General features: G+C 43.1%; 1 protein-coding gene across 1 annotated transcript; it reads right to left on the bottom strand.

Annotated features, from left to right (window-relative positions):
- Positions 1–2,383: 2,383 nt before the first annotated feature.
- Positions 2,384–11,410, bottom strand: LOC124115443 (dihydrofolate reductase-like). Its single transcript, XM_046476449.2, has 6 exons — positions 11,289–11,410; positions 8,874–8,923; positions 7,180–7,285; positions 5,967–6,096; positions 4,616–4,725; positions 2,384–2,649 (listed from the first exon to the last, which is right to left on the bottom strand). Exons 1-6 carry the CDS (start codon positions 11,399–11,401, stop codon positions 2,571–2,573), a joined length of 588 nt encoding a protein of 195 aa, XP_046332405.2. The 5' UTR covers positions 11,402–11,410; the 3' UTR covers positions 2,384–2,570.
- Positions 11,411–26,987: the final 15,577 nt, after the last annotated feature.

The raw sequence follows: 26,987 nt of genomic DNA, 5'->3' as shown, positions 1-26,987 counted from the left end.
ACATTTCATCAGATATTTTATGAGCGATTCTCCACGTCAGTGTTGCATGATCTGGTCAAGAGGCTGCAACACTGATGAGGTCACTGACATCATGACCATTGAGATCTCTCACATACCTCAACTGGTCACGTGGACTGATGATGTAATCAAGTACGAATCTACCTAGGGTACTTTGATATGAGAAGTGATGTGATCTCTTCCTACCTTTGATTTGTTTGTTTGTTTGTTTGTTTAACGCCGCACTCTTCCCGCAATATTCCAGCTATATGACGGCGGTCTGTAAATAATCGAGTCTGGACCAGGCAATCCAGTGACTGACATCATGAGCATCGATCCACGCAATAATTGCGATACGATGACATGCATCAATCAAGTCATCGAGCCTGACCACCAAATCCCGTTAGTCGCCTCTTACAACAAGCATAGTCACCTTTTACGGCAAGCATGTGTTGCTGAAGACCTATCCTACCCCGGATCATTGCGTGCCACACACGTTACAAACAGTTAAAAAATCCATAAAAGGTTTTCCATTGCTGTTTATAACTTTGTCAATTACCTTTCTTCATTGTACATGCTCAACACCTTTGGTTATGTCCTCGAGTCGATTATGGCAATACCTCACATTGTTTGTTTCTTTGTTGTTTAACGCTCCACTCAGCAATATTCCAGCCACATGACGGTGGTCTGTAAATAATCATGTCTGGACCAGACAATCTAGTGATTGACATCATGAGCATCGATCCACGCAATTGGGATACGATGACATGAATCAACCAAGTCAGCGAGCCTGACCACCCGATCCCGTTAGTCGCCTCTTACGACAAGCAAAGTCAACTTTTACAGGAAGCGTGGGTTGCTGAAGACCTATTCTACCCCGGATCTTCACGGGTCTCCTGCTCAGTGAGATTGTTTACCCGCCAATGTATGTGTATGAATGTGTCTCTGGTATTAGTCTGAATGAAACACTCTAGGTCAAACGTTTACTTGATAATTAGTCCTCACCAACCCATGCTGAGGGTGCTTGGTTGTTCAAGACCTATTCTAAACCGGATATTCACGGGTACTATAAATTACTCTACTTTCAGAGTTGAAATGTATGTATCCTCACATCCAAAAGAAACTGACCATGTCCTAGTTCTGTATTATTCCAGGGATAAAGTTCAAAACGAGGCGGCAAACTTCAAACAGAGATGCAATATCATCATCAAAGTTGCATTATTGATTCTAAAGTATCTCTATCAACAATCAGAAATTCAATTACCCAGAAGCATATCAGAATACAAATATACTAGTTAATTATATTCATTAAAATGTCTCATTCATGACTGAATAATTTTAACGACGATCTCACTTCGAAGCTACTAACCAGGCCATGGGACCTCAAGGGCTCAATACCATGACCCGAGAAAATACCCTGACGCATATCAATAAAAAGACATATACAGTGAATATATCTACTTAATTATATTAATTAACTTATTTCTATTCATGATTCAATCCGGGATCGGGTGGTCAGGCTCGCTGACTTGGTTGATGCATGTCATCGATCCCAATTGCGTGGATCGATGCTCATGATGTCAATCACTGGATTGTCTGGTCCAGATTCGATTATTTTCAGACCGCCGTAATATAGCTGGAATATTGCTGAGTGCGGCGTTAAACAACAAACAAACAAACAAAATCATGATTCAATCAATAAATGGAACCAATTAGCTTTAAGTGTTCAGTAAGGGGGAAGTATGCCGTAAATCCGTTAACGCGAGTTAACATTGGTTACCATGGTTTACTTGTGTTGTACCTTGGTAAAACACGGGTTTGCATGGGTCGTCCAGGGTTTTGAAAACACAATCACTGATATTATGAGTGAGTGAGTTAGTTTTAAACGAGCCAACGCTTTAACCCCTAGAATATCCCCACTGCCCCGATATTATGAGAAACGATGGATACGATGACTTGCAATCATCAAATTCACCGAGCCTGACCACCCGATCCAGTAAGTCGCCTCGTACAAAAAGCATAAGTTGCTTTGGATATTCTGACCCGGATTCCCGACAGGGGAGAAAAGGAAAGAGCATTTTAGGTGTCACCAACAATTTTACCAAATCAAGCTATCCAGGTCTGTTTCGTTCATTGTTGTGTGTACAGGAGATTTATCAAATGGTAAAGCAATAAAACCCACATCATCAAACACATTTGTATGATCCGTGTTTCTCTACTGCGCCAGGAAGTATATTCCGAGGGGTAAAAGAGAGGATGCCAAGTAATATTTATGTAATTGAAATTGAAATTGAAATTTTATGTGTATTTAACATCACTCATTCCTCGTCAAAGATAATCCGTGGGAAGGTGATTTTGTGTAAAAATAAAACGGTTCAATAAAGACTGGGGAGAGAAAAATAATTAATTTGCAACCACATCACCCCTACCCTGTTTAAAATATTGTAAATTGTGCCGAAAAACAAATTTATTGATTTTTAAGAACGGTTTTCCCATCTCCAGTCAATCAGAATCTGCCACGTCATAATCAGTTTCTGTTATCCAAACTCGACGCTGTATGGCGCTGCTGTCTTTCAGCACTTCCGGTCGTAAACTTCAAACCGGAAAGCAATTCCGTTATCCTCTCTCATCTTTCCGTCCACATCAGGGTCACTGGAAAACAAAACATAGACGTCACTCCTCGCCCCTTTATCTTCCCACTATCCAGTGCATCCATCACTCCTCGTCCCTTTATCTTCCCACTATCCAGTGCATCCATCACTCCTCGTCCCTTTCCCTACCCACCATCCATCACTCCTCGTCCCTTTATCTTCCCACTATCCAGTGCATCCATCACTCCTCGTCCCTTTATCTTCCCACCATCCATCACTCCTCGCCCCTTTCCCTACGACCATCCATCACTCCTCGTCCCTTTATCTACCCACCATCCATCACTCCTCGTCCCTTTATCTTCCCACTATCCAGTGCATCCATCACTCCTCGTCCCTTTATCTTCCCACCATCCATCACTCCTCGCCCCTTTCCCTACCCACCATCTATCACTCTTCGCCCCTTTCCCTACCCACCATCCATAACTCCTCGTCCCTTTCCCTACCCACCATCCATCACTCCTCGTCCCTTTCCCTACCCACCATCCATCACTCCTCGTCCCTTTCCCTACCCACCATCCATCATTCTTCGTCCCTTTCCCTACTCACCATCCATCACTCCTCGCCCCTTTCCCTACCCACCATCCATCACTCCTCGTCCCTTTCCTACCCACCATCCATCACTCCTCGCCCCTTTCCTACCCACCATTCATCACTCCTCGCCCCTTTCCCTACCCACCATCCATCACTCCTCGCCCTTTTCCCTACCCACCATCCATCACTCTTCGCCCCTTTCTCTACCCACCATCCATCACTCCTCGACCCTTTCCCTACCCACCATCCATCACTCTTCGCCCCTTTCCCTACCCACCATCCAGTGCATCCATCACTCTTCTCCCCTTTCCCTACCACCATCCATCACTCTTCGCCCCTTTCCCTACCACCATCCATCACTCTTCGCCCCTTTCCCTACCCACCATCCATCACTCTTCGCCCCTTTCCCTACCCACCATCCATCACTCCTCGTCCCTTTCCCTACCCACCATCCATCACTCCTCGCCCCTTCCCCTACCCACCATCCATCAATCCTCGCCCCTTTCCCTACCCACCATCCATCACTCTTCGCCCCTTTCCCTACCCACCATCCATCAATCCTCGCCCCTTTCCCTACCCACCATCCATCACTCTTCGCCCCTTTCCCTACCCACCATCCATCACTCTTCGCCCCTTTCCCTACCCACCATCCATCACTCCTTTCCCTACCCACCATCCAGTGCATCCATCACTCATCAATCCTTTCACAACCCACCATCCATCACTCATCACTCCTTTCCCTACCCACCATCCAGTGCATCCATCACTCCTCGTCCCTTTCCCTACCCACCATCCAGTGCATCCATCACTCATCAATCCTTTCACAACCCACCATCCATCACTCATCACTCCTTTCCCTACCACCATCAGGTGCATCCATCACTCATCGTCCCTTCCCGTACCCACCATCCAGTGCATCCATCACTCCTCGTCCCTTTCCCTCCCCACCATCCAGTGCATCCATCACTCATCAATCCTTTCACAACCCACCATCCATCACTCATCACTCCTTTCCCTACCACCATCCAGTGCATCCATCACTCATCAATCCTTTCACAACCCACCATCCATCACTCATCACTCCTTTCCCAACCACCATCAAGTGCATCCATCACTCCTCGCCCCTTTCCTTACCCACCATCCATCACTCGTAAGAAGGGACCTACGGGATCAAGTGGTCAGGTTCGCAGACTTGGTTGATGCAGGTCATCGTATCAAAATTGCGTAGATCGATGCTCATGATGTCAATCACTGGATTATCTGGTCCAAACTCGATTATTTACAAACCGCCGTCATGTAGCTGGAATGTTGCTGAGTGCGGCGTTTAACAACACACAAACAAAACACTGAGCAGGACCTCTATCAAACCAGGCCACGCAAGTGAGTTGTGCACAGATTGAACCCTACTGTGGCATCTCCCGTTCCTTTGCTATTACCTGCTCTCGGCGAATCTCTCTTCAAAAGGGGGGAAGAAGACATCGGAGACAAAGTCCTTGTAGATCCTGGTTAGGTAGATACGCTTGCACAGCGGGTGGGCAATCGCCGCCTAGAATTAAGAGTAAGTGAGTGAGTATGGTTTTACGCCGCTTTTAGCAATATTCCAGCAATATCACGGCGGGGGACACCAGAAATGGGCTTCACACATTGTACCCATGTCGGGAATCGAACCCGGGTCTTCGGCGTGACGAGCGAACGCTTTTAACCACTAGGCTACCCGACCGCCCCCTAGAATTAAGAGCTGAGATGACGGGAAATGGGCTTTAACGTCGCGTTCAAGATATTACACTTCAATAACCGGTTTTATAAATTGATACAATGCCGCAGTTTAACACACATGCTCGAATCAGACATGGTATACTGATTCCTCCGAGGCGCACAGTTCTTGTTCTACCCCTTAAATGCCCCGCGCCAGGCAGGGCAATAACAAGTCCCACATGTTAACGTCCCTTGGATAACCCTTGGCGATCGAATCAACGATCATCTGCTTTGCGGCCAGACGCTCTATCCACTAGACCACGGAGGTGGTCGCATCCTCACGAGAATAGAATATGATGATGATGGTGGTGGTGACAAGACCATGCATACGGCTCGTAACTCCGGCATTTCGAGTCATTATGCAACAATTGAGCCGCTCTTAGCACAGTCGCAGCTATAGTGAGTGAGTGAGTTGGGTTTAACGCCGCTTTTAACAATATTCCAGTTATATCGCGGCGTGTCAGCTTAATGTGGGAGGAAAGCCCTAAGTGATGCAGGTCTCAGACGTTTACCACTTCGGGGAAACCCACGAGCACGGGTATGGTACTGACAAACCTAGAAACATAATCGGAGCGAACCGGAATTCGAACCCACAATCATAGGTTTCTGGCGTGCCCAAGGGACGCAACTCTGCACAGCGAATCGCGGCGCCTTAGACGACTGGGCCACCCGTGCCCCCTCGCAGCTATATGATAAGCACACATTGTGTACTGTCGTAGCATGGAAGGAAGAGAATTTCGGTTTAATAAGCCCTTCCCCGTAACCATAAGATGTCTATACCACAAGGGCCGCCATTGACCTCATTGGTACTTCATAATGTTATATTTTGGGTTTGATGTTAAACGCCAAACTCAATATTCCATCTGCATGGCGGAGGTATGTAAATAATCGAATCTGGACCAGACAATCAAGTTATTGACACCATGAGCACCGACCAACGTAACTTGGATACGATGACATTAATATGACAATACGATTGTATTAATGCTGAAGAATCCCTGGACTTAATCAGTTTGTCATACAAAAGTATACCTCGTACACACGTTCACCACCGATGATCCATATTGACTCGATCTGACTCTGTATTTCCGGTGATGTTGCGACCAGGACAGCTTCCTCAAAAGTAGGAACAACAATGGGTTTTAATGGATCCTTGCTGCCACTGAAACATTAAGGGATATCTACATTCAAAAGAAAGTATACACTTGAAAATTGGATTTGACCAAACAATTACAAACGTTATCAAAACGTTACTTGGCTGAAACCAATTGCCGAAAAATTTCAAACTTAAGGTCCAAAACATAACTATGTCACCTGTATGAAATACATCACCATAGACTAATCATTACTTGTTTGTTTCAATTTCAGCCACCATCAAAGAGGGGTGTATTTCTTCTTTAGTCGAGCAGTTTATTACAAGAATGAGGTTTGTCAGCAAAGTATGGAACGTCAACGACCTACTATTACGAACTGAAATACTGTTAAAAAAACCGCCTCCGTGGTCTAATGGTAGAGCGTCCGCCCGGAGGACGGAAGGTCCGGGGTTCGATCCCCAGCCGCGTCATACCAAAAAGACGTTAAAATATGGTACTTGTTGGTACCCTGTCTGGCGCTCGGCATTAAGGGGCTAAAGCAAGGACTGGTCGGCTCGGAGTCAGTATACTGTGTCTGAGTGGGGTATTCATGTTAAACAGCGGCCAGGTATCTCAGTGTGCTAGCACTATAAATCGGCATCAGTCCGGACTAGTACAAGCAGCCACACACACACACATACACGTGCATGCACGTCACTATATAAGTGCAATCATCTTGGACGCGACGTTAAACCCCATTTCACCTCACCTCTTCAAAGAGGCCAAGTTCACTCACTCACTTTAAACATGTGGCTTTTTCCAATGTCGATTGTTCGCTTTGATAGGTTCTTTCATACACATTTCAATCTGACTTATCTGTAACTTAGCACAGGACTTCCCTCGCTCGTGTAAGTAAATTGATTGGACGGTTATTTATAGCATCAGTCGAATCGGTCTGAAACTGATGCAATGTGTATATATAATAATTATTCGTTGTTTAAAACGAAATTCGGTATTCCATGTGAACGACGGCGGCCTGTAAATAATCGAGTCTGGACAATCCAGTGATTGATATCATGAGCATCGATCCCCGCTTGTTAATTCTATAAATTAAAATTAAAAACAGATACAGCTTCCAGTCTACATGCATAATACTCGCGCATTTTACGTACTGTAAGGTTCTACTGATTACGATCTGAATTTGATTGGGGTCCGACGTCCTGGTCGAATCCACAGCCCTCCATGTCCTTCGGCCCTGAATGTGAACATTCTTCTTCTCTGTAGAGAGAAACAAACGCATATATATCATAACGACATTTGCCTGTGATCCAAAATATTAGGAACCCACCATTTGATCAATCTTGGACTGAGGTTTTCTTTTGAAAAACAACTATTTATTCCAGAAATAAAACGGAAATATATCGATTTGTTGTGAGGTTTTACGCAAAACAATTCGCAGGAGATGCTGGATTTTCTGGAAAGAATATATGTTAAAAAAAATATGCCTCCAACAAATATCAGGCGTAATGAGAAAATGCTATGACACATGAGATACCCCACTGACGCCTTTCCTTGTGGTGGAGTGAGTGAGTGAGTGAGTTTGATTTTACGCCGCTTTTAGCAATATTCCAGCAATATCACGGCGGGGCACACCAGAAATGGGCTTCACACATTGTACCCATGTCGGGAATCGAACCCGGGTTTTCAGCGTGACGAGCGAACGCTTTAACCACTAGGCTACCCGACCGCCCCCCTTGTGATGGACACATGGGGGATGTACGTCATGCCTCAGGGACTGTGGTGGACACATGGGGGATGTACGTCATACTTCACGTGGCTGTGGTTGACACATGCAGGATGTACGTCATGCCCCAGAGACTGTGGTGGACACATGCAGGATGTACGTCATGCCCCAGAGACTGTGGTGGACACATGGAGGATGTACGTCATGCTTCACGTGGCTGTGGTGGACACATGGAGGATGTACGTCATGCCTCACGGGACTGTGGTGGACACATGGAGGATGGACAATTTTAGGGGGCGATTTCGACTGTAGGTCAGAGCATGTTTTTTTAATTCCGCACTTTCACCTGAACACAAAAATTAAATCACGCAAAGCATTTACTCCCCCATCAAAGACTGATGTTGGGGGTAAATTGCTATTTTGTTCAAAATGTATCCAGTTTTCGTCGTAGTTAGATTGTTTTGAAGATGGGGTAACGCCGCATTCAGCAATATTCCAGCTATATGACGCGGTCTGTAAATAATCGAGTCTGGACCAGACAGTCCAGTGATTGACATCATAAGCATCAATCCACACAATTGGGACACGATGACATGCATCAACCAAGTCAGCGAGCTCGATCGCGTGAATCGCCTTTTACGACAAGCATAGTCGCCTTATAGGGCAAGCATGGGTTGCTGAAGATCTAGTCTACCCCGGATCTTCACGGGTCAGTAGTAGTAGAAGTAGTAAAAGTAGTAGTGGTAGTAGTTTTAGTGGTAGAAGATGAAGTAGTAGTAGTTGAAGTAGAACTAGTAGTTGTAGAAGTGGTAGTGGTAGAAGTAGTAGCTGTAGTAATAGTAGCAGAAGTAGTAGTAATGGTAGTAGTAGAAGAAGTAGAAATTGTAGTGGCAGTAGTTTCAGAATTAGTAGTAGTAGTAGTAGTAGTAGTAGTAGTAGTAGTAGTAAAAGTGGTTGTGGTAGAATTAGTTGCAGCAGCGCTAACAGCATCAGCAATAGTGATGAGGCTTCGCTTTTAGCGAAAGCCTAGCCATACCATATGGTTGCGGGGTAGCAATAGTAGAAGTACTCCCATCCTTGTTGTAGTAGCGTCCTGTTTCGACAAGACGTTGAACATCTTACCTGGGTTATGTCTGTGTATCACTGTGTTCAGATAGTAGTCATAATCTTCTCTGCAAAGAAAGATGAAATGTCATATACAAATGATATCCACACCCCACCTCCCTGAATGTTATTTAACGCCGATGTCAGTGATATTCCAGCTACATCGCGGCCTGACCATAACAGAGTCTAAACGGAGACTGAAAGCATGAGCTACAAATAAGAACCTGACCATCCAATCCCCACTTTTTACACGACATGTAGTGTGTATTGTGGAGCTGCTGTTCGGAAAAGTCAAATGCAAGAGAATAGGCTGTCTTGTTTATCCACCCAGCTGATTTCATTGGGCGTAAAGGTCAAAATAGCCGTGACAATTATGTGGATGGATAACTGACAATCAGTGATGTCCCCGGGTGTTCGCCAAAAGTGTGAACAGGACACAGGAGTTATGACACACTTCATTCTTCCTCCGTCCGTCCGTCCGTCCGTCCACACACACACACACACACACACACACACAGACACACACACATAAATACACACGCACACATAAATACACATCCACCACACACTCGCACACACACACACAGACACACACACGAACATTCACACACATCAGCACACACACACACACACACACACACACACACACACACACACACACACACACACACACACACACACACACACACACACACATAAACACACATCCACCACACCCATCACACACACACACACACACCATACACACAGACAAATATACACATACACACACACATCTATGGGCCTCTGATTACGTCCTTTATTCAGAAATACCCAATTTGGATTTGCACTAAGGTTGGGGCACTCACAACAGTAAAACTCTGGTTGTGATTGCTGGTGTCGAACATGGTTATAATGTTGACATTACATATACCGTATTCGACGTCATAAGCTCCCCGCTCTAATAAGCGCACATGGCGGTATTTGCTAATATATTGGCTAGTGAACAATCCCAATTAGCACCACTTCCGATTGATCAATGTACACAAGACATTATTTGCGTATAAAACGTACTCGTGTGTTATATGCACCCTTAATTATTGGCAATTAAATTCTGGAAAAATATATATGTCGTACATAGCCATTTCAGGCTGTCAGCATAAACCAGGAAATTTATCTTTCAACTCTGTTTTTTTTCACCAAAATAATATTCTAATAAATGCCCCCTATTTCTAAATTTATTACGTCGAAAACGGTAATCATGAAATGAATTTATTAAATGAATTTTACTTTTATCTGGTAACGTACCATCCTTCGTTGTAAAGCCTTAATATTTTGAGGGGCGGTCGGGTAGCCTGGTGGTTAATGCGTTTGCTCGTCACGCTGAAGACCCGGGTTCGATTCCCGACATGGGTACAATGTGTGAAGCCCATTTCTGGTGTCCCCCGCCGTGATATTGATGGAATATTGCTAAAAGCGGCGTAAAATCAAACTCACTCACTCACCTTATTATTTTGTATATTTATGGCGATTTATCACCACAAGTCGTGCATTCCCTCGCGTGTTTGTGATCAGCATTATCAGCTAACGTCAGACACGAAATCCTTCAATGAAACCCATATTCAGTGTTACAATCGCCAATAACACTATACGTATGGCTGACCAGTAACCACTGTGACAATCCAACCATGAGACGTGGTTCAGGTTTTGTACTTTATTTTGGAATCTGACGCAAATGGTCAACGGCACATATTCTGGTACTCATGATAACCTGTGTTGAAAATGAGTGAGTGAGTGAGTATGGTTTTACGCGCTTTTAGCAATATTCCAGCAATATCACGGCGGGGAACACCAGAAATGGGCTTCACACATTGTACCCATGTCGGGAATCGAACACGGGTCTTCAGCGAACGCTTTAACCGCTAGGCTACCCGACCGCCCGTGTTGAAAATGAGGCAACAATCGTATCTGGTATTGTATACACTATTAAGGACCCATGCTACCCATGCTCGTTATAAGAGGCGACTATAGAATCGGGTGGTCAGGCTCGCTGACTTGGTTGATGCATGTCATCGTATCCCAATTGCTTGGATCGATGCTCATGATGTCAATCACTGGACTGTCTGGTCCAGACTCGATTTCTTATAAACCGCCGTCACATAGCTGGAATATTGCGGAGTACGACGTTAAACACACACACAAACCAAACAAACAAACAATCTGTTTCCCTGAGCGTTAAAGGGCTGCTATGTCATACTGTAATACAGACAATGTAAGAGCAGCCTCATTTGCACAACTTCATTATTTTACATAGCCAATGCACTTGTTGCTATAAATCTAACGCACTTATCATTCTCAGTTTAGCTCGCCTTCCAGTGTAGGCAACATAACAAGAATGCTTCTGGTAGTTGAAGATTACCTTCAAACAACAAACCAACAAACAGAAAAACTTACTTCAGGCGTGGCCAAGGTAATCTACCATTATTTCCAATACCTCGGTTGCCGTCGCACATGGCTACCATGATTTTCATTACTTTCGACATAGTTAATGGAGGTCCGTATCGCATGGAGGTCTGTATCGCGATGAAACAACGGAGCAGGTATTAATAGCCATAGGTATGATAATGAGATGCAGATCATGTCCCTCAGCAGCTGACACGTTCACGCGCATATAAACATTCATTATTATCCAGTTTGGTCTTTTGTGAGTTGTCATGTATTTGATATACAGGCATCACACCGACACAGAAGGGCTGCACACCTACACAGAAGGGCTGCACACCGACACAGAAGGGCTGCACACCTACACAGAAGGGCTGCACACCGACACAGAAGGGCTGCACACCGACACAGAGGGGCTGCACACCGACACAGAAGGGCTGCACACCGACACAGAAGGGCTGCACACCGACACAGAGGGGCTGCACACCGACACAGAAGGGCTGCACACCGACACAGAAGGGCTGCACACGGAGGATCACAATACTCATATCACTTACAGCAATGGTGATTTTATTCACATCAATGATACTGTATTCACATCAATGATACTGTATTCACATCAATGATACTGTATGATACTGTATTCACATCAATGATACTGTATTCACATCAATGACACTCGATGATACTGTATTCACACCAATGATACCGTATGATACTGTATTCACATCAATGATACTGTGTGATACTGTATTCACATCAATGATACTGTATTCACATCAATGATACTGTATGATACTGTATTCACATCAATGATACTGTATTCACATCAATGATACTGTATTCACATCAATGATACTGTGTTCACATCAATGATATTGTGTTCACATCAATGATACTGTATTCACATCAATGATACTGTATTCACATCAATGATACTTTTTCAAAGCAGTTATAATGCTGGTATTGATCACTGTATGCATAGCGATGGTGATGCTACCGATGAAATTGAGATGATTATGGCAAAGATGATAATGATGTTTAAAACATGGATTTATATGTTTTATATTATTCATATGATATAACTTTTGTGGGAATCGTTATCATACTTTTGGGGATGAAAATACAGTTAACAAAAGACACAACTTCAAAGGTAAGGATAAACCTCAAATCAAAGCAGCGGTTCATTATCGTACAGAATTAGCATGTTATCTTCATTTGTTGATATGAGGGTTGACGTTAATATTCCACACAGGGAATCAGATGAATACGGGGTTGGCAAGTTCGGGCGGACTTTGAAGTCGTTCAGCGTTGGTTGATCAAACAGCAGATGCTATCCATGGTTCCTGGGGACTGCATAGGTGATGTGAAATGGGGTTTCAAATGTATGGCTCTTGCATAGCGACGTGCATGTACGTGTTTGTGTGTGTGACTGTTTGTACTGGTCCGGACTAATGCTGGCGATGCCACGCTGCAGTATAGTTCTGAGCCCCGTTCTACAAAGCGATCTTAGTGCTAAGTTGGTCGTAACTCCCATACTTTGTCATAGGCTTACGATCAACGTAGCACTAAGATCGCTTTGTGGAACGGGGCCCTGACTCCGAGCCGACCAGTCCTAGTTAGTTGTTTTCATGCTTGTCGGAAGAAGCGACTAACGGGATCGGGTGGTCAGGCTCGCTGACTTGGTTGATGCCTGCCATCGATCCCAATTGCGTGGATCGATGCTCATATGTTATTATTACTTACTAAACTTACTATTAGAATATATTAATCTTAAAATGGCATTAAATAACTTTAAGGAATGTAATAGTAGTGATAGTGTCAAAAGTTAGGGATTTGATGACCATGAATGTTATGAATGTGTTGGATCTCAGTGTGTAGTCATGGTTGTTAATTCACTACTATTTGGATCTAAAGGCATATTGTAGGCTTTATCTGTATGATTATTATCAGATGTGTAATAATCAGGAATATTGTAAATGTGGACATTCTGCTATTTAGGAAATGTATATGTTGCATGCATTGTGTATTCATGTTGAACTATGTTCGATAGTACAGATAGTTCGGTACAGTCAAACACGGTTGTTTCGAACTTCCTTTGTCTGGAAGTCATTGTCAAAAGTATCTGAATACATTTGAACAGGTTTGCAAGGGCATTGGAGTTCCAGTAGCACAGGAAAAGGCAGTGGTATTAGTTTGTTTGTTTGTTTGTTTGTTGTTTAACGCCGCACTCAGCAATATTCCAGCTATATGACGGCGGCAGTGGTATTAGAGCTCAATTCTGATTCAATGACAGTTACAGTACGAACGTCAAGTTTGAGGAGACTCGAAGTAAGTCAGGAGAATAAGATGAGTGAGTGAGTATGGTTTTACGCCGCTTTTAGCTATATTCCAGCAATATCACTGCGGGGGACACCAGAAATGGGCTTCACACATTGTACCCATGTCGGGAATCGAACCCGGGTCTTCGGCGTGACGAGCGAACGCTTTAACCACTAGGCTACCCGACCGCCCCCAGGAGAATGCAGATGCAGATGGGTCTCGAGAAGGATGTCTAAATGTTCTGTGAAGGACTATTGCTCCAAGGAGCATTTGTGGCAAGAAGAAACATCGCGAATAAGAGTATGAAACGTTGGGTATCTACTTTCTGTCCTAGTGAGTGAGTTGCCGCTTTTAACAGTATTCCAGTGTGTCACCTTAATGTGGAAGGAAAGCCCCCAGTGATGCAGGTCTTAGACGTTTACCACTTCGGTGAAACCAACGAGCACGGGTATGGTGCTGACAAACAAACTGAAACGTTACAAACAACTGAAACGTCACAAACAACTGAAACGTCACAAACAACTGAAACGTTACAAACAACTGAAACGTCACAAACAACTGAAACGTCACAAACAATTGAAACGTCACAAACAACTGAAACGTTACAAACAACTGAAACGTTACAAACAACTGAAACGTCAACGTAGATTAAGGGATCCATCTATTCATCGATTGTTTATCTTGTCAGGGCATATGTACTTACTTACAAAGTATCAACAAATCAATGCCTCAGAAGATCGTGGGAAAATATAGTTGAAGTCAAGAATACGTCAAATATATATTTTTTTACCATGCCAGGTGTCCTATCTGATTGCTTGATCTTTGTTAGTCAGTGACCTGAAGCCAAAACTTCAAGTGGTTTCAGCTATAGTTGAACAAACCTTTTAGTGCAACGAAGCAACTGCTCTGGTAAGGGATAAACAGATGTTCAGAATATTTAGATTCGTTTGTGGAAACAAATTTGGAAGAAAACTCACCAAGCCTCAGGTATTTGTATTTCAAATTATTTACCTAGGAATATATTTTATAGTTAAATAACGACGACTGACATTGAATTGCCAACATGACAATGTATTTGGACTGCAGGGCACTTGGGAATTCAATTATCACCCAATAAGATAGAATACCAGTGTTCTTTATTTTAGGCATATTCTTGTTCTTATCCGTGGGGGCTTTTTAGCTTTATGTGATGCAGAAAGCGACATGTATCTAATTCACTGTTGGTAATTCCGAGCATCTAGAAGCCTTTGGAGTATGACTAGTTACTTGGAAGAACCTCGTGAACTGAAGGTTAAAACAATGTTTGCGTTGACCCTGGATATTCGCGAAGACGGGCTTTACTATTATGGCAAGACAAGAATTTCGTTTACCACGGTGGACATGTGTACAAAAATTCTGTCAAAGGCAAAAGCATTTACAGTTGGTACAACTCAATTTATACTCAGATAGGGGCATTTTGAAATGGTAGAACTATAGGTCAAACAATTACCCCCATACCATAACGCTATATCATTTGTGAACACTGACGTGGCGTGTGTACATACTGTATGAACGTATTTATACGCTACTAAAACAGGATCGTTTATGGCTTTGCTAAGCAATGTCAGCTGTCAAGTATCGAAACGTTACAAACAACTGAAACGTCACAAACAACTGAATCGTTAGAAACAACTGAAACGTCACAAACAACTGAAACGTTACAAACAACTGAAACGTCACAAACAACTGAAACGTTACAAACAACTGAAACGTTACAAACAACTGAAACGTTACAAACAACTGAAACGTCACAAACAACTGAAACGTTACAAACAACTGAAACGTCACAAACAACTGAAACGTCACAAACAATTGAAACGTTACAAACAACTGAAACGTCACAAACAACTGAAACGTTACAAACAACTGAAACGTCACAAACAACTGAAACGTCACAAACAACTGAAACGTCACAAACAACTGAAACGTCACAAACAACTGAAACGTCAACGTAGATTAAGGGATCCATCTATTCATCGATTGTTTCTCTTGTCGGGGCATATGTACTTCCTTACAAAGTATCCACAAATCAATGCCTCAAAAGATCGTGGGAAAATATAGTTGAAGTCAAGAATACGTCAAATATATATTTTTTTACCATGCCAGGTGTCCTATCTGATTGCTTGATCTTTGTTAGTCAGTGACCTGAAGCCAAAACTTCAAGTGGTTTCAGCTATAGTTGAAGAAACCTTTTAGTGCAACGAAGCAACTGCTCGGGTAAGGGATAAATAGATTGTTCAGAATATTTAGATTCGTTTGTGGAAACAAATTTGGAAGAAAACTCACCAAGTCTCAGGTATTTGTATTTCAAATTATTTACCTAGGAATATATTTTATAGTTAAATAACGACGACTGACATTGAATTGCCAACATGACAATGTATTTGGACTGCAGGGCACTTGGGAATTCAATCATCACCCAATAAGATAGAATACCAGGGTTCTTTATTTAGGCATATTCTTGTTCTTATTCGTGGGGCTGTTTAGCTTTATGTGATGCAGAAAGCGACATGTATCTAATTCACTGTTGGTAATTCCGAGCATCTAGAAGCCTTTGGAGTATGACTAGTTACTTGGAAGAACCTCGTGAATGAATATATAAGTCAACGCCGGAGAATAACCAGTATCGATTATCAGCAGAATAAGAATACTAGTAATTATTCGCTGGCGTTAACACTTTATATTTAACAAAATGGATAATAATATTATCAAATATGTATGCACACCTGATGAAGGAGTAAGCATATACTCCGAAGCGTTGTGTTCATCATTATAAAGAAGTTGATATCCATAAATGTATCTTCCTTATGAATGCACACACTTGCAGAGGGACTTTAAAAAATGTTTTGGTCGTAACAGAACACTGATGCCTTGTGAGTGAGTGAGTATGGTTTTACGCCGCTTTTAGCAATATTCCAGCAATATCACGGCGGGGGACACCAGAAATGGGCTTCACACATTGTACCCATGTCGGGAATCGAACCCGGGTCTTCGGCGTGACGAGCGAACGCTTTAACCATTAGGCTAGCCGACCGCCCCTCCGATGCCTTAGTTTGTATTATAGAATCAATGGTTTTACTCGTTATTAAATATGTAGTCCGAGATATTGAACTGTTTACTATATTTGTATAAGAATTATTGAAAACGAATAACTCACGTCACATGTAACCCTTTGGTTGAACCTTATATTTGTATGCGGAAAATTCTAGGAACTTGTTTCGAAATATTATTTGATTTATGTAAAATTGCTGCCTGACAGGTGCGCATCTTATCCAATTAAGGTACACGGTCAACCCATCAAACTTGTATCATTATGTACATGGTAAAAAAAGTAGCTTTATGCCGTGTCTGAAAAGCGTCAAATAATATTTTACAAATTCAAGAAATTCCATTCTAAGGGAGATATGTATTTATCAATATACCAATGTCGTCTGTCCCTGACGTTGTCAATGACATTACAAATGCCATGACATCACAAATGGTATTGTATTTGCTGTAATTAGTTACATTTGTTGACTAGTACTCCATTAACAATTGGAAAATACTTTTATGATCAGGTCAATATGGGGATTTAATCTGCTTTTCTGTTACTTAAAGAATTCGTTTAGTACGATTTTATCACGATAAAAATGTGTATGGTTTCCGTACTAATGTTTGTGTTGGATGAGTTTGGTTACTCATGAACAAAACAATAGAGAAATATATTGCAATCCATAGTAAATTCCCATATATTGCAATCCATAGTAAATTCCCATATATTGCAATCCATAGTAAATTCCCATATATTGCAATCCAAGGTAAATTCTCACCAGGATGGTGTTACTGTGCACTCGATTTCTGTCATTTACTATAACTGACTTTTCGTATCAATTATGAAACGTTACACATAAGCTTTCGAAACCATTTGATATGTAATTATGTTGTTCAGATATTAGGCAGTATTTTGTTTGCTTACAATTAACAAAAAGTTGCGAAATGTAAATGAAATCGTTGCTAAGTAGTTTTATTGGTGTATGATTAATAGTGGAGAAATGTGCTCTATTTTTACACATAACAGAATTTCGCCAAACACTTTACAGTATCTGTTTTTCATAACCTATCTTTAATTTGCAATTCATTTAGATAGGAAATGTAGATCGAGACAAGTTTGTAGTTGGAGACGGACCCAGTGCCGCACGACTATATTTCTCGCACAACGTTCACTTTCTAGAACATGCAACAATGTGCGTGAAAACATTAACTCGGCATTCAGAGAGTTAAAGGATGACATCACTGTAGCTGGTAATGACGTCATTACACTGTGAGAAGAACAGTAGAATATTGGTACAGTCACAATATTTCACACGAATGTTGGTTATTCGACACATGCCTACCACAGTCAATGAGCAAGGCAATATATTACTGTTTACTTGCAGCAACATCCATCTACAGAAACATGCTTCATCACAGGGGAGGTGACTACATGTTGGTCATAGTTTGTACAGCTCTTATCATGACCGTCACTGGAACCTTTGACCAAGAGAGGCAGCCACTCGGAGTGGAGATGTGCAGATATCATTGTGGCCAATTCAATGAGATCACATTTTGCGTCTATCTAAGAAGAAGGCTTGCGTGCATTGCTACATGGTCCAAACATCCACTGCAGACTTACGGAGAAGAGGCAGTCTATCTGAAAGTCACCAAGGTACAAGGTTTTACAGTCAACTCTCTTGATATCCTGAAAGTCAGATTTAAACCTTTTAGTTAAATGTTAATTATGAAAAAAACACACTTGGTTTTGTTCGCATTACTAGCGTATCAGAACAAATATGATTTCAAGGCCTCTTTACATTCACATCCCTGCGATGACAAAATACCATTACTTGCTGTCAGATTTCCTCCAAGTATTTGATATTTCGTCTACGTGACACATTTATGTTTAAATCACGGGAAAAACACATGGCTGTTATTACTAGTCATCAGAATGAATCAATATAATGTTACCTGCTCTGATCTTGAGAACATTTTCATCATGTCTTTATTTTATCCCTTTCAATGTTAACGTCTATGAAACTGAAAAAAGGAGTGAGTGAGTGAGTCGGTTTCAAAGCCGCTTTGAATGGTATTCCAATTCCATGTCCGCTTAATGTGGGAGGAAAGCCCGGAGTGATGGAGTTCTCAGATGTTTACCACTTTGGTGAAACCCACTGGCACAGATAAATGGTGCTGACAAACCTCGAAACATAATCTTGGCGAACTGTGTTTCAAACTCACACTGAAACAGTTATGGAGTTAACTTGATTATTCTTAGCTTTTTACAGCACTGCTATCAGCAGCTGACATTGTTTGAGTGATTTGAACTGCCTCTGTGTGCGTGTGTTTGTATATGTGTGTATGTTTGTGTGCGTGTGTGTATGAGTTTGTGTATGTCTGTGTGTATGTATGTGTGTTTGTGTGTATATGTGTGTGCGGTGTGTGTGTATGTGTGTGTGTATGTTTGTGTGTGTGTTCGTGTATGTTTGTGTGTGTATATGTTGTGTGTGTATATGTGGGTGGTGTATGCGTGCGTGCGTGCGTGCGTGCGTGCGTGTGTGTGTGTGCGTGTGTGTGTGTGTCTGTGATATTCCTATATATTATTAGAAGTAATTGGTATAAATACATTTATAATATCGATGTGTCTGTCAAGGAGAGACACGGACCCCCTTCACAAAGAAAGGAGCTATGCGCGGAGAGACAATCACGGATCTTTCGTACCAAATCAGCTGGCTTTCGATGCATGAAACGTAAGTTTTCATTCTTTGATTTTGAAACTATTTGAAGTAAAAAACTGCAAGGTGATAAATAACAATTTGTAATACTAATCAGCTGTCAACAGTTTCCTTTTCAAAAATATAATTGGATTGTTTTGATACATGATATGATAATTTAATATTGGACGGACATTCTGTCTGACTGACTGACTTGGCATGAGAAGGGTTACCCCATTAAAAATGGCGCTGAAGTTGATTACTATGTCAGTGAAGATTTAACAGGGCAGCATCACTACACTCCCCCTGTGGCATGTTTGTTTGTTTGTGTGTTTGTTTGTTGTTTAACGCCGTACTTAGCAATATTCCAGCTATATGACGACGGTCTGTGAAATAATCAAGTCTGGACCAGACAATCCAGTGATTGACATCATGAGCATCGATCCACGCAATATGAATCGATGACATGCATTAACCAAGTCAGTGAGCCTGACCACCCGATCCCGTTAGTCGCCTTTTACGGCAAGTATGGGTTGCTGAAGACCTATTCTACCCCAGAATCTTCACGGGCCTGTGGCATGTACACACGTTGGTATCAACGCAATTGATAATTTGTTAATATTATTATCCTCAACCGAAATATATATCAAGAGGCAAACCACATAAAAATACACTCGATTATATTCTTACAGTGATAACAGAGGAACAAACACGCCTCTTGGTTGCACCTTTTAACAAGGAGGAGAAGACGCCATTACGTGGATTCAGCCTTCTGAACAGCTCCATTACAACATATGGCCACATAAACCCAGGCTTTGTCTTATCCATGGCATATGTACCAACACTCCAAAAGGTTTTTATAGCTACTTCACAACCGTTGAAGATACAAGCCTACTCATTGCATACTGATGTCAGCGTTACTGTAAGGTTGAACATGTACGTGACGTCAATAGTAGTGGATGATGCCCAACAATTGGTATTCCTTGCTTCCTCGTCGCCATATAAATGCATAACTCGTATGACACCTGATGGGAGATATTTCAAGAAAATCAATTGTGACTTTAATGCACAGGTTCTTTGCCTCGATACAAGGCGAGATATCTTATATTTTGCTAACTATAAATCTATCTACTCGGTTACATATGCTGGGCAAAGTCTGAAGAAGGTGGCGTCAATTGTTTTCCCGCGTGGTATGACTCTGGGTGAAAATGGAGACGTGATTTATTACAACAACAATCACCGTATGATAAAGTGGGAGTTGTTTCGAAACGGAAGAGGAAAAGAAGTAGCATTTTCAATTGATTTTTCCGTTAAGAATATTCTCTGTGAAAAAGGCTATTTGTATATAAGTTCGATGAACAACGCGTACATCCACGTATGTCATAAGTCAACTTGTTCTCGTTTAAGGGGGGCTAATCCTACTGGTCTCCCTGCACAACTGATAACTCTGATACCATAAAGTTCTTGACTTATTATTTATCAAACGTCATCGTTATGTTTGCAATTTGTATTTATTGAATCTAAATTAATTTTGAAATATTTATTTGTTTTTTTGTCAAACGTGGCATTCTGTTGAAATGGGTCTGGGGGAGTGAGTGACTTTATGCTTTACGTCACATCGGCAATATTTCAGCCACATCGAGACGATGTGTGTGTTGAAACAATATCAGCAGCCTATAGAACAGGAACTACCTGCTCCTGTGTCTTACTCCATTATGTAAATTGTAAATGTAACTATCGCTTTTGTAAACTTTATATTGCGTCATATTGCTCATCACGTCAGGGATATTCAAATGCACCTCCTTAACAATTACACAGTCGAGCTTTATTAAGTGGGGTGGATAGGCGATGAGTGTGTATGCAAAGGGTAGACCCGCCTTGTGTTTCATCATGCGAATCTCCCTGTGATTTGATCGTGGATTTCGTAAGTCTTACCATATCAGCGCTCGAAACACTTAGCATCGAATATTGACGTGTTCATATGGCAATAAAGATATTAAAACATGAATGAATTGGCATATTTATTGTTTAATAACACTTTGACAACAACAGAAGCAGACCCATCCACACCATCCCTGAATGCTCCAAAAATTGTGATTTTACCCATCTGTCATCACAACCATCTAGCCTTTTTACGTTTTTGATCTCTACTGTTGGCTAAACGGTACAACTTAGTCCCATGTCTTTATCCGCCCTTATGCCAACGTACAAGTTAATAACATCTCCTCAGACTATAGGACAAACACGTGTACAATGCAGTAGATGGTTAGAAACATTTCTGTTTGGGAAAAACACGCATGACTTATGCAGGGAAACTTAACAACAAAGTCTCATGCGTTCGCTACCTTAACATTGACACTCAATTTCAAATTACTTAATTATTTCTAACTGCAATCAAAGGTGCAAGGCCAAACATGACCGACAAAGACAGAGGCTTGGACCAAAGAACTGGAACCACCTCGGGAATGATTAATCCAGTCGCCTTAATTTTAAGTTCGCTTAAGTTTTCATTTAATGTCCCACCCTCAGGGTAATATCAACCATATTGCAGCCTACTGCTGTGAACAGAATACATTGATATATGACACTGAGAGAGACTTAATAATATCAATTTTGTTGTTGAGATTTTATTAATTTTGTGTTTAGAAATCGAGGCACGGACGGCTTCGACGCGACCATTCCTAGCCATGTAGTGAAACTTTGATACCTGCTTGGAGTACACAGTTACGACAGCAGAGATCGAACACTGTGTGAATCTCAGTGCGATCTGTTTTCAACAGGAGAGCTTCATTTCAACCATTCATGTCCATATGTCGAAAATTTAATAGTTGCATACATGCGCACCGTTATCAGAGCTCAAACACAATGTTAACCAATTTGCAAACACTGGGTCCTGGCTGAATTATAACAGAGTGACTTAAATGATCAACTCACTTACTCATCACTCCTCATGACCGAGTAAAAAATGGACACTGCCACTTAGCCTGACGCACATCTGCATTTATCATAAAAATACTTTGCAGACCATTGTCACGTCATTGCTTACCATGACGTCACAATCAAATGACATCACTAATGGCTCTGCTACTGAAGCTGTCACATATGGGTGATACATATTCATAATGATGCGTCATAATATGCGTCATATCAAAAGACGTTAAAAGATTGTACTTGTTGTTACCATGTCTGGCGCTCGGCAATAAAGGGCTAAAACAAGGACTCGTCGGCTCGGTGTCAGTATACTGTGTCTGAGTCGGGTATTCATGTTAAACAGTGGGATGGTATTTCAGTGTGCTAGCACTATAAATCGGCATCAGTCCGGACAAGTACAAGCATTCACATTAACACGTGCATGCACGTTGCTATATATGTGCAATAATCTTAGACGCGACGTTCAACCCAATTTCACCTCACCTCAACTCTTAGATAGAGACGGGAAGTGGGGTTTAGCACAACTTGGATGATCTGAAGTGAACAAAGAAGCTTGTTTAGAAAGAGACAAGAAGTGGGCTCCAGGACAACGTGAACGATCTAAAGTGTGGCCAGACCCCTGCTTAGATAGAGACAAGAAGTGGGCTCCAAGACAACGTGAACGATCTAAAGTGTGGTCAGACACTTGCTGAGATAGAGACAAGAAGTGGGCTCCAAGACAACGTGAACGATCTAAAGTGTGGCCAGACTCTTGCTTAGATAGAGACAAGAAGTGGGGTCCAGGACAACGTGAACGATCTAAAGTGTGGCCAGACACTTGCTGAGATAGAGACAGGAAGTGGGGTCCAGGACAACGTGAACGATCTAAAATGTGGCCAGACACTTGCTGAGATAGAGACAGGAAGTGGGGTCCAGGACAACGTGAACGATCTAAAGTGTGGCCAGACACTTGCTTAGATAGAGACAGGAAGTGGGGTCCAGGACAACGTGAACGATCTAAAGTGTGGCCAGACACTTGCTTAGATAGAGACAAGAAGTGGGGTCCAGGACAACGTGAACGATCTAAAGTGTGGCCAGACACTTGCTGAGATAGAGACAGGAAGTGGGGTCCAGGACACGTGAACGATCTAAAGTGTGGCCAGACACTTGCTGAGATAGAGACAGGAAGTGGGGTCCAGGACAACGTGAACCATCTGAAGTGTGGCCAGACACTTGCTGAGATAGAGACAGGAAGTGGGGTCCAGGACAACGTGAACGATCTAAAGTGTGGCCAGACACTTGCTGAGATAGAGACAGCAAGTGGGGTCCAGGACAACGTGAACGATCTAAAGTGTGGCCAGACACTTGCTGAGATAGAGACAGCAAGTGGGGTCCAGGACAACGTGAACGATCTAAAGTGTGGCCAGACACCTGCTGAGATAGAGACAAGAAGTGGGGTCCAAGACAACGTGAACGATCTAAAGTGTGGCCAGACACTTGCTTAGATAGAGACAGGAAGTGGGGTCCAGGACAACGTGAACGATCTAAAGTGTGGCCAGACACTTGCTTAGATAGAGACAGGAAGTGGGGTCCAGGACAACGTGAACGATCTAAAGTGTGGCCAGACACTTGCTTAGATAGAGACAGGAAGTGGGGTCCAGGACAACGTGAACGATCTAAAGTGTGGTCAGACTCTTGCTTAGATAGAGACAGGAAGTGGGCTCCAGGACAACGTGAACGATCTAAAGTGTGGCCAGACACTTGCTGAGATAGAGACAGCAAGTGGGGTCCAGGACAACGTGAACGATCTAAAGTGTGGCCAGACACTTGCTGAGATAGAGGCAGGAAGTGGGGTCCAGGACGACGTGAACGATCTAAAGTGTGGCCAGACACTTGCTGAGATAGAGACAGCAAGTGGGGTCCAAGACAACGTGAACGATCTAAAGTGTGGCCAGACACTTGCTGAGATAGAGACAGGAAGTGGGGTCCAGGACAACGTGAACGATCTAAAGTGTGGCCAGACACTTGCTTAGATAGAGACAGGAAGTGGGGTCCAGGACAACGTGCACGATCTAAAGTGTGGCCAGACACTTGCTTAGATAGAGACAGGAAGTGGGGTCCAGGACAACGTGCACGATCTAAAGTGTAGCCAGACACTTGCTTAGATAGAGACAGGAAGTGGGCTCCAAGACAACGTGAACAATCTAAAGTGTGGTCAGACACTTGCTTAGATAGAGACAGGAAGTGGGGTCCAAGACAACGTGAACCATCTAAAGTGTGGTCAGACACTTGCTTAGATAGAGACAGGAAGTGGGCTCCAGGACAACGTGAACCATCTAAAGTGTGGTCAGACACTTTCTTAGATAGAGACAGGAAGTGGGCTCCAAGACAACGTGAACCATCGAAAGTGTGGTCAGACACTTGCTTAGATAGCGACAGGAAGTGGGCTCCAGGACAACGTGAACCATCTAAAGTGTGTCCAGACACTTGCTTAGATAGAGACAGGAAGTGGGCTCCAAGACAACGTGAACCATCTAAAGTGTGGTCAGACAATTTCTTAGATAGAGACAGGAAGTGGGCTCCAAGACAACGTGAACCATCAAAAGTGTGGTCAGACACTTGCTTAGATAGAGACAGGAAGTGGGCTCCAGGACAACGTGAACCATCTAAAGTGTATCCAGACACTTGCTTAGATAGAGACAGGAAGCGGGCTCCAAGACAACGTGAACCATCTAAAGTGTGGTCAGACACTTGCTTAGATAGAGACAGGAAGTGGGCTCCAAGACAACGTGAACCATCAAAAGTGTGGTCAGACACTTGCTGAGATAGAGACAGCAAGTGGGGTCCAGGACAACGTGAACGATCTAAAGTGTGGCCAGACACTTGCTGAGATAGAGACAGGAAGTGGGGTCCAGGACAACGTGAACGATCTAAAATGTGGCCAGACACTTGCTGAGATAGAGACAGGAAGTGGGGTCCAGGACAACGTGCACGATCTAAAGTGTGGCCAGACACTTGCTTAGATAGAGACAGGAAGTGGGGTCCAGGACAACGTGCACGATCTAAAGTGTGGCCAGACACTTGCTTAGATAGAGACAGGAAGTGGGCTCCAAGACAACGTGAACCATCAAAAGTGTGGTCAGACACTTGCTTAGATAGAGACAGGAAGTGGGCTCCAGGACAACGTGAACCATCTAAAGTGTGTCCAGGCACTTGCTTAGATAGAGACAGGAAGTGGGCTCCAAGACAACGTGAACCATCTAAAGTGTGGTCAGACACTTGCTTAGATAGAGACAGGAAGTGGGCTCCAAGACAACGTGAACCATCAAAAGTGTGGTCAGACACTTGCTTAGATAGAGACAGGAAGTGGGCTCCAAGACAACGTGAACCATCTAAAGTGTGGTCAGACTCTTGCTTAGATAGAAACAGGAAGTGGGGTCCAGGACAACGTGTACGATCTAAAGTGTGGCCAGACACTTGCTTAGATAGAGACAGGAAGTGGGCTCCAAGACAACGTGAACCATCTAAAGTGTGGTCAGACTCTTGCTTAGATAGAAACAGGAAGTGGGGTCCAGGACAACGTGTACGATCTAAAGTGTGGCCAGACACTTGCTTAGATAGAGACAGGAAGTGGGCTCCAAGACAACGTGAACCATCTAAAGTGTGGTCAGACTCTTGCTTAGATAGAAACAGGAAGTGGGGTCCAGGACAACGTGTACGATCTAAAGTGTGGCCAGACACTTGCTGAGATAGAGACAAGAAGTGGGCTCCAAGACAACGTGAACGATCTAAAGTGTGGCCAGACACTTGCTGAGATAGAGACAGGAAGTGGGCTCCAGGACAACGTGAACGATCTAAAGTGTGGCCAGACACTTGCTGAGATAGAGACAGGAAGTGGGGTCCAGGACAACCAACGTGAACGATCTAAAGTGTGGCCAGACACTTGCTTAGATAGAGACAGGAAGTGGGGTCCAGGACAACGTGAACGATCTAAAGTGTGGCCAGACACTTGCTGAGATAGAGACAGGAAGTGGGGTCCAGGACAACGTGAACGATCTAAAGTGTGGCCAGACACTTGCTTAGATAGAGACAGCAAGTGGGGTCCAGGACAACGTGAACGATCTAAAGTGTGGCCAGACACTTGCTGAGATAGAGACAGGAAGTGGGGTCCAGGACAACGTGAACGATCTAAAGTGTGTCCAGACACTTGCTGAGATAGAGACAGGAAGTGGGGTCCAGGACAACGTGAACGATCTGAAGTGTGGCCAGACACTTGCTTAGATAGAGACAGGAAGTGGGGTCCAGGACAACGTGAACCATCTAAAGTGTGGCCAGACACTTGCTGAGATAGAGACAGGAAGTGGGGTCCAGGACAACGTGAACGATCTAAAGTGTGGCCAGACACTTGCTGAGATAGAGACAGGAAGTGGGGTCCAGGACAACGTGAACGATCTAAAGTGTGGCCAGACACTTGCTTAGATAGAGACAGGAAGTGGGGTCCAGGACAACGTGAACGATCTAAAGTGTGGCCAGACACTTGCTTAGATAGAGACAGCAAGTGGGGTCCAGGACAACGTGAACGATCTAAAGTGTGGCCAGACACTTGCTGAGATAGAGACAGCAAGTGGGGTCCAGGACAACGTGAACGATCTAAAGTGTGGCCAGACACTTGCTGAGATAGAGACAAGAAGTGGGGTCCAGGACAACGTGAACG

The sequence above is a fragment of the Haliotis rufescens genome, unplaced genomic scaffold, assembly GCF_023055435.1.
Source record: "Haliotis rufescens isolate VD_foot unplaced genomic scaffold, xgHalRufe1.0.p SCAF_120, whole genome shotgun sequence".
Classification (NCBI taxonomy): Eukaryota; Metazoa; Mollusca; class Gastropoda; order Lepetellida; family Haliotidae; genus Haliotis; species Haliotis rufescens.
This window is presented reverse-complemented; position numbering and strand designations above follow the sequence as displayed.

Excerpts from the sequence above, each read along its gene's own strand:
- LOC124115443 (XM_046476449.2), bottom strand. The coding sequence starts at position 11,401 with ATGCGATACGGACCTCCATTAACTATGTCGAAAGTAATGAAAATCATG. Across the intron at positions 8,924-11,288 it reads TTACCTTGGCCACGCCTGAA|AGAAGATTATGACTACTATC; the intron begins GTAAGTTTTTCT and ends CTTTCTTTGCAG. Across the intron at positions 4,726-5,966 it reads GTGGTGAACGTGTGTACGAG|GCGGCGATTGCCCACCCGCT; the intron begins GTATACTTTTGT and ends TCTTAATTCTAG.